This window comes from Salvelinus sp. IW2-2015, linkage group LG6.2, assembly GCF_002910315.2.
Source record: "Salvelinus sp. IW2-2015 linkage group LG6.2, ASM291031v2, whole genome shotgun sequence".
NCBI classification, from domain to species: Eukaryota; Metazoa; Chordata; class Actinopteri; order Salmoniformes; family Salmonidae; genus Salvelinus; species Salvelinus sp. IW2-2015.
Window position 1 is genome coordinate 22217107 of NC_036846.1, and position 14455 is coordinate 22231561.

Here is a 14455-nt window from a genome sequence, read left to right on the forward strand (position 1 = left end):
GTGACTGAGTTACAAACACCGTTTGTAGTGGGAGTTCAAGGTGCTGCTCAACAAAGACAGGTTTGTAGCGGGAATTCAGGGAGGCCTTCGCTTTTCAGTAGGAAAGTAGGAGTGGTGCTCTGCTCAACAAAGACAGGTTTGTAGCGGGAATTCAGGTAGGCCTTCGCTCTTCAGTCRGAAAGTAGGAGCGGTGCTCAACAAAGACAGGTTTGTAGGGGGTATATATTCAGATCCTAAACTCATCTCTGGCTGCAGAATCTCACCGGAAGAAGCTGAAGTGATAGTAAAACATCCTATTATCTCACCGGAAGAACCTGAAGCGATAGTCAAACTCCCTCTTGAGCTCTACGTCCATCTTGTTAGCGAAGAAGTCTTCCTTGTCGACCACCATGAGCTCCGTCTCCTCCATACACACCACAGTGGCATTCCTCCTCAGTGTTTTGATCAAGGCCACATCCTGACAGACAACAGTTACTGACCATTAATAATCAGAACAGTCAAAACCACATGATTGCGCCAGTAGCCTAGCTACAGTCAGGTTTGCTATTTCATGTGGTTGAAGCTACTCGTCTGCGTTGCCCATCAGGCTTTGAATGTATGTGARGTATGACGTTCGCAAGAACCCAGATATATTTTTCCTAAACACTAAACAATATCACTACTATTCTCACCACTGCTACCTCCACGATCAGTACTTCGACTATTAGCTTCAACTAAAACATATAATTGTGAGGCCTCACCCCGAAGCTCATGCCCTTCTTGATGAGGATGGGCTCCTTATCCACGAAGGCACTGCTACCGTCGTTGTCCTTGGTGACGGCCAGTAGCCCAGAGAACACAAAGTAGAAGCTGTGTCCCCAATGGCCCTTCTTAATGACCACTCTGCGGCGCTCCAACCTGCAGACATAGCCGCACGGGGTGATTGGTAACTCTTTATTTATTAGGATCCTCATTAGCTGTTGTAAAAGCAGCAGCTACTCTTCCTGGAGTCCACACAAACCATGGAACATAACATAATACAGAACATTAGACAAKAACAAACTTGTAAAGCATTATAATGCCTTGTAAACATATTTGTAGTACCTTATGCAGTCATAGTTAATTGTAACAGCTGTGATAGGTCTATATTATGGCTTCTTATTATGGCTTCTTGTTGTGCGTTAATGCTTGTACTCCTGTGTCCATGGGAACCAGGGCTATCGCTCAACGCTCAACGCAGCCATTTCAATCTACGGTGTACACAGATTGATTTATAATCGAAAATGTCGGTCGGAACCAGTACCAGAATCACGCAGGTCCCTAAGCTGAAGGACTCTTTACATCTATGTGGTTAATGCTTATTGTACAGTTAAGTATTAACGCTTTATGACTGCATCTATAAAGTCCTATGAATGTTTATAAGGCAATACAACACTTCACAAGAAGCCACTTCAACTAAAGTGTTACCGGATTATTATAGCCTACCAGTAGGTCAATGGCAGCTATACAGGCCATCAAAGCCCAGTACAGACTAGTAAAACAAGGGTTGTGTTTATTTTGACACTAAAAGAAACAAACTGACTGAAACAGGGAAGACTATACTACCTAGACATTTTCCATTGCGTTCCCTAAGACAGGGGTTTCCAAACGTTTTCACACAGGCCCCCCTTCCATGCAGAAGACACATTTCAGTTGAAGGCATTCAGTTGTACAACTGACTAGGTACCCCCTTTCCTTTCCAGCATTGGGGAACATCCGGGGTCCTCCCTGTGCACGCCATGTCTATTTCTATGGGCACAAGCACTGTTCATGACACAAACTGTTCACACCCTTCTTGTTGGTGGAGAGAATTTTGCAGGGTTAAAGCTTATTTCCTGCAATTCTACACCATTTTGTTCATGGGGGTGAAAAGAACATTTAGCAGTTTTAAAGCAAATTTTCTTGCAATTCATACAATTTTGCCATGTCTAATGTGTATTCATGTGATATTTGAGAGACACAAACATTACTACAAAATCTACGGGATAAAAAACATTAGCTGACATGACTAGTTTCTGACAAGTTATAAATAGCTCTCTAAGGTACGCAATGACTGACATGACAAGAGGAAAACTGATGATGCAATAACCAATATAGAAATGACAACATTCTACTAGTACAACTTTCAAGAGTAAGTTGAAAGCCGGACTGAGTTCCTTAAAAAAAATCTAAATATGTTTGGGAACCACTACCTTAAGGAACCCAAGTGATTGACAGGGGATTGACCTCTAACCTCTGATAGCGAACCACCCTGGCCAGAAGGAGTTGCAAGGTTCCACTGTAGCGACGGAACATGCTCACAGAGCTCAGCATGTTGTGAACCAGCAACACCTCCGACTCAGAACGCTCCTCTGGGCACTTCCGCATAATCTCCACCAGCAGGACAGGGATCCGGTCCTGGAATGTTCCAGACATAACGCTCACACACGTATACAAGCACACATACGCTCACACACATTCACACATAGCATTCACGCTCAGACAGAGACACACACACACACTTACGCTCACACACATACACACACAGCTTTCACGCACACAGACAGAGACACACACACACACATAGCATTCACGCTCACAGACAGAGACACACACGTACGCTCACACACATGCACACATAGCATTCACGCTCACAGACAGAGACATACACACATAGCTTTCACTCACACAGACAGAGACAAAGACACACACACCAAGGAGAACAATGTTCCTTCCAGTCATAAACACAGTATGGTCATACCCAGCATAGGTCTTCTAAATTCATACGGTATCGTTACCTCTTTCCCTTTGAAGTGGTTCAGGTCAAACACCAGATTTTTACCCTGCAGGAACAGAAATCATTGTTGACTTTCCAGTCTTTCTGGATATCAAAACTATAGCTTCTTTCTCAATCTCCCATCAAGRCCGTTACATAAACCTGGTAACCCTAGGTGCCCGTTAGTCCAGCAAAACACAGCACCTTATCACTTCCCCTTAACAGTAGCACTCTCCTACACGCACTCACACACACACACACACACGACCCACCGTTCCCCCGGCCGGCTGGTTGGTGATGGTCTCCCGGAAGTTGAACTCCATGAATTGGCGATAGTTGGAACGGGACATGAAGTAGCGGCAGAAGCGAGTCATCAGGATGACGCTGCGCACCGCCCACTTAAAGCCCAGCTTGCCCCGGCATGGAGCAGCCTGCACCGGGGCYGAAAATAACCTCTCCGCTGCCTGCTGGAAATGTAAAACCGCYGATGGCTAGAGAAGGGAGGGAAGAACGGAGAGAGGGAGGGAGACAGAGAGGTCAATACATGGACTGGCTAGAGAAGGGAGAGAGAGAGGTCAATACATGGACTGTAAGGTCATTGGCATTGTCACTACATCTTCTCCTGAACACCCATGGTCAGAGGACACAGGTTGGACTGAACTATGAACTAGAGTGGCATACATAACAGTACATGCCGTGGATAAGGGGGGAGGGGTTTATGTGGCCAGATCTGAAGGCCTAAACTTGAACTAAGAKAGCCTACGTAGAGCCCTGTTACCATAGAAATACAACTAAGATGGTATAATAATAATGGCTGACAGTTTGTGCCTGCAGACTCTAACAAAAATTCCTATCTAGCTTTCTATATCTATGCACATTACCACATCCTTGAGGTCCGTCTTGGCCTCCTTCGCAGCTGCTGGAAACAGAATGAGATGCTGTTCAAATGAACTAATAGCCCTCACCAGGACAAAATGATAGACATACCGGTGGTGGGTATGTTTCTAAGCCACAGCATTTTTGTAGTGACTAAGATGTAAATTAAGAAACAAGGTGGTTTTACCTTTCTCCACTTTCTCTCCTGTCTCCATTGTCCAATGGTGTCAGGTGTTAGTTGTTTATTTTTGAGATATGGACTCCACCCACTAGAGAGGTTCCTCTGTGACATCACAGGGTGTATTCTATCATAGCGTCTCAGCCAGGACAGTTGTTGTGGAGGWGTCTTCTGAATCCCCCTGGAGAAAGGCCAAGTCCCCCCAGTGGTATACATACCCCAGGTTGACAACCACAGCGCTAGTCCATATTTTAGGCATAGACTATTCAGTGATGTAGTTATGAGTGGGTAGAAGTCAAACCTAACCACTGACACAGGGTCAGGTATTTGTTCATCCCCCTAAAGGTTAAGTGGATGTGGGGTAGGATAATATGACCTTAGATCTGTGGTTGGGGCAACTTCTACCTCAAGCAATGTAGTCCTAAACACATTATTGCCAAAACACCAATCCCAATCTCAACCTGACCAAACCTTCAATAACCCCTTATACAGCTTTCTGCTTATTTAGGCTTTAACAGAGATTTCAGAAAGACCATACAGAACTTCCAAAGACAAGAAAAAAAGGGCATTTGTTTTAGAAAATTGATAATGAATATATTTATAACACTTCTATAAGGCTCATACAGCTATAACATGTTTGATATGCACTGATACATAAAATGTCTCTCATACACATAATCATCAATCACAGAATAATCCCATAAATGTATCATAAACAGTTCACAGATTTCATTAAAACGATACAATTGAGGACCCTCCATACGTTTATTATGACAAGGAGGACGTGTATAGGGTAGCTGGCGTCTCAAAGCACAGTAGTGGTAGTGTTATAGTTCTTATTTGATCACAGAGGATTTCACTGGTTGAACAGGGGAAGGATAGCAGCCTGGTCAATCAGACGGACTGCTGAGCTCACGTTTAGTTTCACTTCGGGAATGTAAGCTACTTGCGAGATCAGGCTGGTTTCAAAGACTAGAGGGATAACCATAGAAACTTCCACTAACACACTAGCTATTCTCGTACCGTCTCTGCTCACACACTTGTGTTTTTAACAAACACACCTCTCCACCTCTCCAACTCCATAACATATCATTATCTATTATCTTCCTCTTCAAACCTGACATTATTATCTATGCCTTTCACAGTCTAATAGCCTAAAATAGTTAACATTACTGTTCGTAGTACGATCCATATGAGTCCAGTGATAGGTCTTTTTCACTGGCATAGGGGGTGTGTCCTCACTGTCCTGCAACATCATTGTGTTGTCATTGTCGTCGACCGGCAGCACACCCATGGCACAGAGATCCTCATTGGATGATCAGGCTGAGCAGCTTCAATAATCCCGCCCTCCTGCTGGCCTATCTTAAGGGGAAATGGCTCAGTTCTGCCTCCAGGACAAGACTTGTGAAATAACATCCACCTGCAGACCTTTTTGAGTTTTCAAAAACAATATAAAAGCCTAGAAACTTGTAGAAAGGCTCAGAGTGGTGGGTAGGACAAGTCCAATCAAAACACAGTAGAAAGGCTCAGAGTGGTGGGTAGGACAAGTCAATCAAAACACAGTAGAAAGGCTCAGAGTGGTGGGTAGGGAGCAGGTCCAATCCAAAAACACAGTAGAAAGGTTTGGGCTTGCTGTTTTTGATTGTTTTGATTGTCTTGAGTTAGGCTTGGTGTCAGATTTGGGATGTGGGGGCAGAGGTGGAAGGGGGAGGGTTAGGAGAAGTCCCACAACCCTCTGTGGGGTTGAGCGATGGCAGAGGTGGGGGGGTGGCAGGACGGGGTAGAGGAGCAGGACACAGAGGGGTCATCGGGGCTGGAAACTCCAAGGGGCACCGGGGGTACATGAGACTGAGGAAGGAGTCCCCGGGTATGATGCCTTTTTCACCTGTCATAACAGTCCACAGAAAATACATGAATACAAAGTCAGCCATACCGTACCACAGAATGCAATCCAGTCCAAAACACAGCATTTTGATGATGATGAGACCTACCTGTTTGAAGAAGGCATGGGTCAACAGTGTAGAAGGCAGAGGGTCTATGGAAACAAAACAGGACAAAGTCACACCATGCCTTAATGTCCCACAACACTGTCATATCTAGCAGTCACACCGTGCCTTAATGTGCCACAACACTGTCATATCTAGCCAGTCACACCGTGCCTTAATGTCCCACAACACTGTCATATCTAGCAGTCACACCGTGCCTTAATGTCCACAACACTGTCATATCTAGCAGTCACACCGTGCCTTAATGTCCCACAACACTGTCCTATCTAGCAGTCACACCGTGCCTTAATGTCCCACAACACTGTCATATCTAGCAGTCACACCGTGCCTTAATGTCCCACAACACTGTCATATCTAGCAGTCACACTGTTCCTTAATGTCCCACAACACTGTCATATCTAGCAGTCACACCGTGCCTTAATGTCCCACAACACTGTCATATCTAGCAGTCACACCGTGCCTTAATGTCCCAAACACTGTCATATCTAGCAGTCACACGTGCCTTAATGTCCCACAACACTGTCATATCTAGCAGTCACACCGTGCCTTAATGTCCCCACAAACACTGTCATATCTAGCAGTCACACCGTGCCTTAATGTCCCACAACACTGTCATATCTAGCAGTCACACCGTGCCTTAATGTCCCACAACACTGTCATATCTAGCAGTCACAACCGTGCCTTAATGTCCCCACAACACTGTCATATCTAGCAGTCACACCGTGCCTTATGTCCCACAACACTGTCATATCTAGCAGTCACACCGTGCCTTATGTCCCACAACACTGTCATATCTAGCAGTCACACCGTGCCTTAATGTCCCACAACACTGTCATATCTACCAGTCACACCGTGCCTTAATGTCCCACAACACTGTCGTATCTAGCAGTCACACCGTGCCTTAATGTCCACAACACTGTCATATCTAGCAGCACTGGGAATCTCACATATTACACGCCTTTCAAAATGACAAGAAATTCAGACAGAACACAAGAACATTTAAAATTGTTCCTTGAATGAAAGAACCGACTTCAAACGGAGGTACCAGAGCCCCTGTGTATAAAGTCTGCTGCTCCTGTGTGGTGTGTGTGTCTCACCTGCATTCGGTGTGTGTGTTTGTTTGTGTGCGTGTGGTTCGGTGTGTCTGCACACGTGTAGACTCACCTGCGTTCGGTGTGTGCGTTGCGTTCCGTGTGTCTGCACACGTGTATGACTCACCTGCGTTCGGTGTGTGGCGTTGCGTTCCGTGTGTCTGCCACGTGTATGTCTCACCTGCAGTCGGGCTGCTGTTGCAGACACAGCTGGACCAGGTTGTGCAGGGTGGCGAGTGGTTCTTGGGGCGGGGCTCTGAGGTCTTTCGGCGGTGGCGGTGCGGGTCAGGCTGCCTGTGGCAACACTCTCCCCGATGCCAGAGTCCACCCGGAGCGGGACACCTTCAGCCCCCCAGCCTCCCTAGGGGGGACGGGGCCACGTCCAGCAGGCAGCAGTGGGACCCACGCAGCTTCTGGAGCAGCATCTGGAGGGAGAGACACAGACATATGGACGCATGGACACAGTCACACAGAGGGAGAGACACAGACATATGGACGCATGGACACAGTCACACAGAGGGAGAGACCAGAACATATGGACGCGTGAAAACATCAACAAAAAGGGAGAGACACAGACATATGGACGCATGGACACAGTCACACAGAGGGAGAGACACAGACATATGGACGCATGGACACAGTCACACAGAGGGAGAGAGATGGAGAAAAAACGAGACTCTCATAGACTGAACTATGTTTTGTAATGTATGYAAGGCCCCAGTACCTGTGTAGGGGGCATGTCCTGGAAAGGCACCCTGCCACTGACCAGCTCACAGACTACTATCCCCAGACTGTAGATGTCTGACTTCACCCCATAGCCATGCAGGTCCTGTCGTAGCAGCTCTGGGCTGAGCCAGGGTAGCAGCGCGGGGCTGTGGTGGGGCATGTCAAACACGGTCCTCACCTTCTTCCCATCCCGCATCATACTGTAAACACTGTGCAGCCCCGAGAGGTAGACACGGCCCTCCCCAGACAGCAGGATGTGACTGGCCTTCACTCCCCTGAGAGGAAGAGGAGAAGAGGAGAAGAGGAGAGGAGGAGAAGAGCGTTCACTCTCGCCAAATCTTCAGGCTTCTACACAACTACAGTCAACTAACTATTGATGATGCGAGCAACTCCGAGCAACTATGTCCAACTGAGACAGCAARCTAGGCTGATTCTTTCAACAAATCAAATGAAATGTTATTGGTCACAAGCGCCGAATACAACAGGTGTAGACTTTGCCGTGAAGTGCTTACTCACGGGCCCTTTCCCAACAATGCAGAGTTAAAAAGTTAGAGGCATTTGCTAAATAGGAAACACATAGTAAGACAATAAAATAACAATAGCGAGGCTGTATACAAGSAGTACCGGTACCRTCTAACAGTTGGGTTGRCTGTAGTTGGACAGAAGTGTATCAGTGTTGCTTCCGTCCCTCTCCTCACCCCAACCTGGSCTCCAACCAGGGACCCTCTGAACACATCAGCAACTGCCACCCATGAAGCATCGTTACCTATCGCTTGACCGCTAACTAGAGCACCGCTAACTAGCTAGCCATTTCACATCGGCTACACGTAGAAGCCTTAAAACGGTCCATATCTCTCCCTTGTCCCCATGGTGTCTTTCCTCCCTCACCTGTGCACGTAGCCCATGAGGTGCAGGTATTGCAGAGCCTTCAGGACTCCATGGAGGAGGTAAGCGATCAGGGACTCACTCATCCCGTCAGGGAAGAACGTCCTCAGCAGGCTATCTGCCGAACCTGGGACAAGAGAGAAATCGGTAACTATGGTTCCAAATGGTTTGTAATTTTTCTTACAAACATAGGCATTTTTTACCATCTCATTTCTGTACCATAAAAAATAAAGTTCAACCAACTTATCGCTGAGAGAAGGAGCTTGGATGAAGAGAGATGGGGGGAGTAAGTGTGGAGGAGAGATGGTGAGAGGAAACAAGTGTTAGAAGATGCATGCAGTAGACTGACCGTAGCCCATGAGTGGTGTGAGGACCCAGAGCTGGCAGCAGGAGCTGAAGACCAGGCGAGAGGTCAGCAGGTTGGGGTGGCGGAACAGCCTGGAGAGAAGAACCTCGTTCTGGGGACACAGCCAGGAAACACTGGGGTCACACAGCCAGGAAACACTGGGGTCACACAGCGAAAACTGGGGTCACAAGCCAGGAACACTGGGGTACACAGCCAGGAAACACTGGGGCACAGCGGAAACACGGGTCACACAGCCAGGAAACACTGGGGACACAGCCAGGAAACACTGGGGTCACACAGCCAGGAAACACTGGGGTCACACAGCCAGGAAACACTGGGGTCACACAGCCAGGAAACACTGGGGTCACAGCCAGGAACACTGGGGTCAGCCAGGAAACACTGGGGTCACACGCCAGGAAACACTGGGGTCACAGCCAGGAAACACTGGGGTCACAGCCAGGAAACACTGGGGTCACAGCCAGGAAACACTGGGGTCACAGCCAGGAAACCTGGGGTCACAGCCAGGAAACCTGGGGTCACAGCCAGGAAAACTGGGGTCACACAGCCAGGAAACACTGGGGTCACAGCCAGGAAACACTGGGGTCACACAGCAGGAAACACTGGGTCACAGCCAGGAAACACTGGGGTCACAGCCAGGAAACACTGGGGTCACAGCCAGGAAACACTGGGGTCACACAGCCGGAAACACTGGGGACACAGCCAGGAAACACTGGGGTCACAGCCAGGAAACACTGGGGTCACAGCAGGAAACACTGGGTCACAGCCAGGAACACTGGGGTCACAGCAGGAAACACTGGGGGTCACACAGCCAGGAAACACTGGGGACACAGCCAGAAACACTGGGGTCACACAGCCAGGAAACACTGGGGTCACAAGCCAGGAAACACTGGGGTCACAGCCAGGAAACACTGGGGTCACAGCCAGGAAACACTGGGGTCAACAGCCTGGAAACACTGGGTCACAGCCAGGAAACACTGGGGTCACAGCCAGGAAACACTGGGGTCACAGCCAGGAAACACTTGGGGTCACAGCCAGGAAACACTGGGGTCACAGCCAGGAAACACTGGGGTCACACAGCCAGGAAACACTGGGGTCACAGCCAGGAAACACTGGGGTCACACAGTCAGCCAGGTGGCTTGTACCACTGCCAAGTGCCAACAATGTTATTATGAACAATGACCTAATGGTCCCTGACCCTGGATCTAGAGAGCAAGAGCGCATGTTTTTGTTCCAGCCCAACGCTAACTCATCTTATTCAAGTAATCGACTGACTCAACTAACTAAGAAATTGATTAGTTGAATCAGGTGTTTTGAATCAGTTGTGGCTGGAACAAAATATGTATCTTWTGACATGAACTTCGATGAAAAGACAAGGTGGTCCGTATCTGTAGGACCTTTAATACAGTACCGCACCATCAACTGTAGCAGCTCATCCTCTGTACACTCATCCAGGTTGGTGTTCTTGACTGCCACCAGCTGGCGGGAGGGGGTGTGGCGTGCCATGTGCACCTGGCTCAGGTTGTTGAAGCCTTTCCCTGTGAACACGGTTTGGTAATAAATATTAAGACATGTAGAAACACGTTCAACTCTGAAAATGCTTAATTCTCAGGTACTGTGTGGTTAGTATGGTCTTCAATAATCCAGGGAGATTTGTGAACTAATATTTTGAATTGGCCAGTTTATTCAACAGATGTGCCAAAAGGTAATAGACTATGTGTAACATAAAATGTCCACAATACAAACGCTTTATACTCGGGCTATGTGTAGTATGGGACTTGGTCAGTGAAATTGTAAACAATGCTTTTGGATTAGCTATTCTATTCAACAGTAACATGCTAAAAGGAAATATGCTTTGTATTTGTCAGAGGAGATATTACTCTGCAGGCAACAACTATGTAGTGAAAGGACTTGTCTTTCTGGGTTGTAGTGATGAGGTGATTTATGACCAATGGTATGCTCACCCAGCTCTGACAGCAGCTGGTAGTGGGCGGAGTTAGCAGAGAGCGCTGTGATGTCATCGCTGCCTGCACCACCCCAGGTGAAAGTGCATTCTGAGACGTCAGAGCTCTGTGAAGAATCAAACACACACGTACTCACACACAACCCTGAAACGTATCAGCAGCATATTTCCTTAGATCACAGAACGTAGTAACAACATGGTAATACTATGGAAACATGTTGTAGTTGGTCACAATAATAACCTTCTTTACCTAGATTAGGAATAGTTCACCCAAATTAACTGTTTTTCTTACCCTGTAGGCAGTCTACAAATACAGTCTACAAGTGCTTTAGTATAGCATGGTATTTTTTACRAACATGAAATGGGTCCATGTAGCAGAGAAGAGGAAGCAGAATGAGGGTGAGTGAGTGTTGCCTTTGAGCCTGAAGAGGTCAAAGTACTATGGTGTCYTGGTGATGACCAACCAGTGGCTGCCACAGGGGGGCACTGTGGTGTTAAGCTACACAGGGTAATGCTGGGGTGGGCGTAGTTTCACTGGGGCCGGTGTTGGGGGGAGGGAGAGGCTGTAAAGTACTTTGTGTTAAGGGGTCAGGGCCGTGCACAGACCTTTCAGGGGGCCGATGCTTAAACTAATTCATATCTCGAAATTCAGAACATACCACTGCCTTTGTAGCGAACTGTTTTATTTGTTTTAGCAGACCTATTTATTTCTGCAACAACGCATTCATCATCAGAAATTGAAAGCTAGCTAGTTACAGGGCCTCCTAAAGACGTGGGGAAAAMAAGGTGGGCTATCAGCTGATCATTGATGTTGATGATTGATGTCAATCTGCTAGTTAGTTAGCAAGATTTGTTTTTATTGATTGTGATTTATCTTAAATGCTCTTAAATAATAACTTCATGATATGATACTCATCATCCTCTACCTCAAGATATATGGCTGGCTGGCTATTGGCTTGTGTGGATATTTTAGTATCACCTGGTGGTTAACTAGAGTCTTAATCTCATGACTCTGGATCAGAAGGTTGTGAGGTTGACACTCGTATTTTATTTTAACCCTATCCAAACCTTAACCTTTAGCTTAACAATTCAGAATGAGTGTCTAACCTTAACCCTTACCTTAACCAATCAGAATGAGTGTCTAAACTGAACCCCTAGCTTAACCATTCAGAACGAGTGTCTAACCTTAACCCTTAGCTTAACCATTCAGAATGAGTGCCTAAACAATGTTTTAACCCTATCCAAAACCTTAATCTTCTAAATTTGACGTTTGGAGCAATTTCAAAATGTGATGTTTGGAGAAATAGAACGATACCTAGCATGAGGAGTCAACCCAGAGTGTAAAAAGCACTTRGAAATGTGACGTTTGGAGCAACTTCYAAGTGTGACGTTTAGATAAATGTAAATAAACATCTGATTCTGCAGTGAGACTGTGAGAGCTTGTTGCGAGTCTAGACTACCTGTGATGCTGCTGCCGACTGAGGAAGGGATGGAGTCGGGTCGGAGGGAGGGTCGTTGATGCAGCCGCTCTTCTCTCTGTCTACTCTGTGTATCAGCCAATGTAACAGTGTTCCTTCCGTCCCTCTGCTCGCCCCTACCTGGCCTCGAACCAGGGGTAACAGTGTTCCTTCCGTCCCTCTCCTCGCCCCTACCTGACCTCGAACCAGGGACCCTCTGCACTCATCGACAACAGTCACCCTCAAAGCACCGTTACCCATCGCTCCACAAAAGCCCCAAGGGAAACAACTACTTCAAGGTCTCAGAGCGAGTGATGTCACCGATTGAAACGCTATTAGCGCGCACCCTGTTAACTCGCTAGCCATTTCACACCGGTTACACCAACTAGGCTGAATATTGATGATGATGTAACTCAAGGGTTAATCAAATGTTATACCGCTGTGGCAACACTGTTGATATTATAAACTAGGTAGCTAGCTACACACACTAGACTGGTGGCCGCATCTCATGCATGTTTGGATACCGGGCATGTTCAATCTCAGTACATGGCAGACGGGAAAAAGGCACAACTGGGCAAGCGTGAGATCTGTACAGGGCTGACCAACAGGAGCAACCAACAGGGCTGACCAACAGGGCTGACCAACAGGAGCAACCAACAGGGCTAACCAACAGGGCTGACCAACAGAAGCAACCAACAGGGCTGATCAACAGGGTTGACCAACAGAAGCAACCAACAGGGCTGACCAACGAAGCAACCAACAGGGCTGATCAACAGGAGCAAAAACAGGGCTGACCAACAGGACAACCAACAGGCTGACACAGGAGCACCAACAGATGACATCACGACGACTTGCGGGCAATCGGTTCAGAACAACAATGACCAAAATCCCCCCCCAAAAAAATATATACACCACCAACAAAAGGGCACTTGTGAGTGGGGGAGGAAAGTGCTGGGGCACAGGTTGACTCCCATCTGTGCACGTGCCTGGGCGGGATGGCTGTGGCAGTTAGTCCAGGTGAGCTGACACAGCAGCTATGAAAAAGGCTTGCTGCTGTGCTATACAGCATGAATAGCTTTGGTTCACTTATAGGCTATGTAATGTTCTAGCGATCTGGTCAGTGGCTGGCCACTATTACGTGGTAGGTTACAACGCAGCCTCTACCATCACATAGACAGGACCGGAACTGTCCTTATGTTCTAGTGCGTCCTTTCTGAACCTCTGACCTGATAGAATAGAATAGCTGACCACACCATAAAGACAAGGCCGGTGGGCTCAGTGCTCCGATTGGATGCTAACAGAGTGGACACAGCACTTGTACTGACCAGGTATTGGTGGCTGACGTCCTCATACTGCGTCCTCTATGCTGATTGGCTGGACTGAGTGGGGGGAGATGCAGGAGCAGTCCTGGGGAAGAGGGGAGGAGGGGGTGAGACATGCCCCCCGAGGAGAGGAGAATAGAGGAGTGAGACGGTCCAATAGGGAAGGAGGGAGGAGAGGACAGGCATGCCGTCATGCCCTTATAAGGAGATAAGGCGGGACTTAGGAGGACAACACTGAAGAGTACTTTTGGAGCATTCAAGGTTGGAGCCAATGTTGAAAACAACAGTGCTTGTGGAGGAAACATGCAGTGCATGTCCATGAAGTGACTGCTACTTTAGAAAGAGACAGTTGAGATGAATGACAGGGTTAGCAGCAGATTGGTACCCATGATATAACCTACTGGAAAGGTAATGGCAATATGCATGGATAATGAGATGGTCTTATGAATGAACTCTGAAAAAGAAAGCATGAGTTTTCTAGGATTGGATTGGAGGCCGGCAACAGCCAGAAGAGACTGGCCACCCCTCATGCCTGGTTCCTCTCTTCGGTTTCTTCCTAAGGTTTTGGGCCTGTCTAGGGAGTTTTTCCTAGCCGACCGTGCTTCTACACCTGCGCATTGCTTGGCTGTTTGGGTTTTAGGCTTGGGTTTCTGTACAGTCACTTCGAGATATGTAGCTGATGTAATGAAGGGCTAATAAAATAAACATTGATTTCGAAAACTTGAGCGTGCGCTAGATCAATGTGCTATGAGAGAGACACACTGCCACCACCTGGAGACCTGGGCTCATTAGATCATGCATCATCATCATCATA

General features: G+C 47.4%; 2 protein-coding genes across 3 annotated transcripts; both read right to left on the bottom strand.

The window, feature by feature from the left end:
- Window positions 1-33: 33 nt before the first annotated feature.
- On the bottom strand, window positions 34-3293 carry LOC111965539 (cyclic nucleotide-binding domain-containing protein 2). Of its 2 annotated transcripts, none has more exons than XM_023989700.2 (5): window positions 3046-3293; window positions 2796-2840; window positions 2252-2415; window positions 741-897; window positions 34-457 (listed from the first exon to the last, which is right to left on the bottom strand). In XM_023989700.2, exons 1-5 carry the CDS (start codon window positions 3145-3147, stop codon window positions 302-304), a joined length of 624 nt encoding a protein of 207 aa, XP_023845468.2. In that variant the 5' UTR covers window positions 3148-3293; the 3' UTR covers window positions 34-301. The 2 variants fall into 2 exon arrangements, with proteins under 2 accessions (XP_023845468.2, XP_070300252.1); XM_070444151.1 differs by having other exon boundaries at window positions 2759-2840; window positions 3046-3095.
- A 2207-nt stretch (window positions 3294-5500) lies between these two features.
- Window positions 5501-13835, bottom strand: LOC111965986 (STE20-related kinase adapter protein beta-like). The gene is given in 14 exon segments (XM_023990429.2): window positions 5501-5712; window positions 5819-5862; window positions 7106-7162; window positions 7164-7251; window positions 7254-7274; window positions 7277-7349; window positions 7649-7925; window positions 8539-8662; window positions 8885-8993; window positions 10316-10437; window positions 10864-10969; window positions 13645-13674; window positions 13676-13726; window positions 13830-13835. Coding segments are annotated over 14 exon segments (1320 nt in total).
- Window positions 13836-14455: the final 620 nt, after the last annotated feature.

Excerpts from the sequence above, each read along its gene's own strand:
- LOC111965539 (XM_023989700.2), bottom strand. The coding sequence starts at position 3,147 with ATGACTCGCTTCTGCCGCTACTTCATGTCCCGTTCCAACTATCGCCAA. Across the intron at positions 2,841-3,045 it reads ACCAGCCGGCCGGGGGAACG|GGTAAAAATCTGGTGTTTGA; the intron begins GTGGGTCGTGTG and ends CTGTTCCTGCAG. Across the intron at positions 458-740 it reads AGAAGGGCATGAGCTTCGGG|GATGTGGCCTTGATCAAAAC; the intron begins GTGAGGCCTCAC and ends GTTGTCTGTCAG.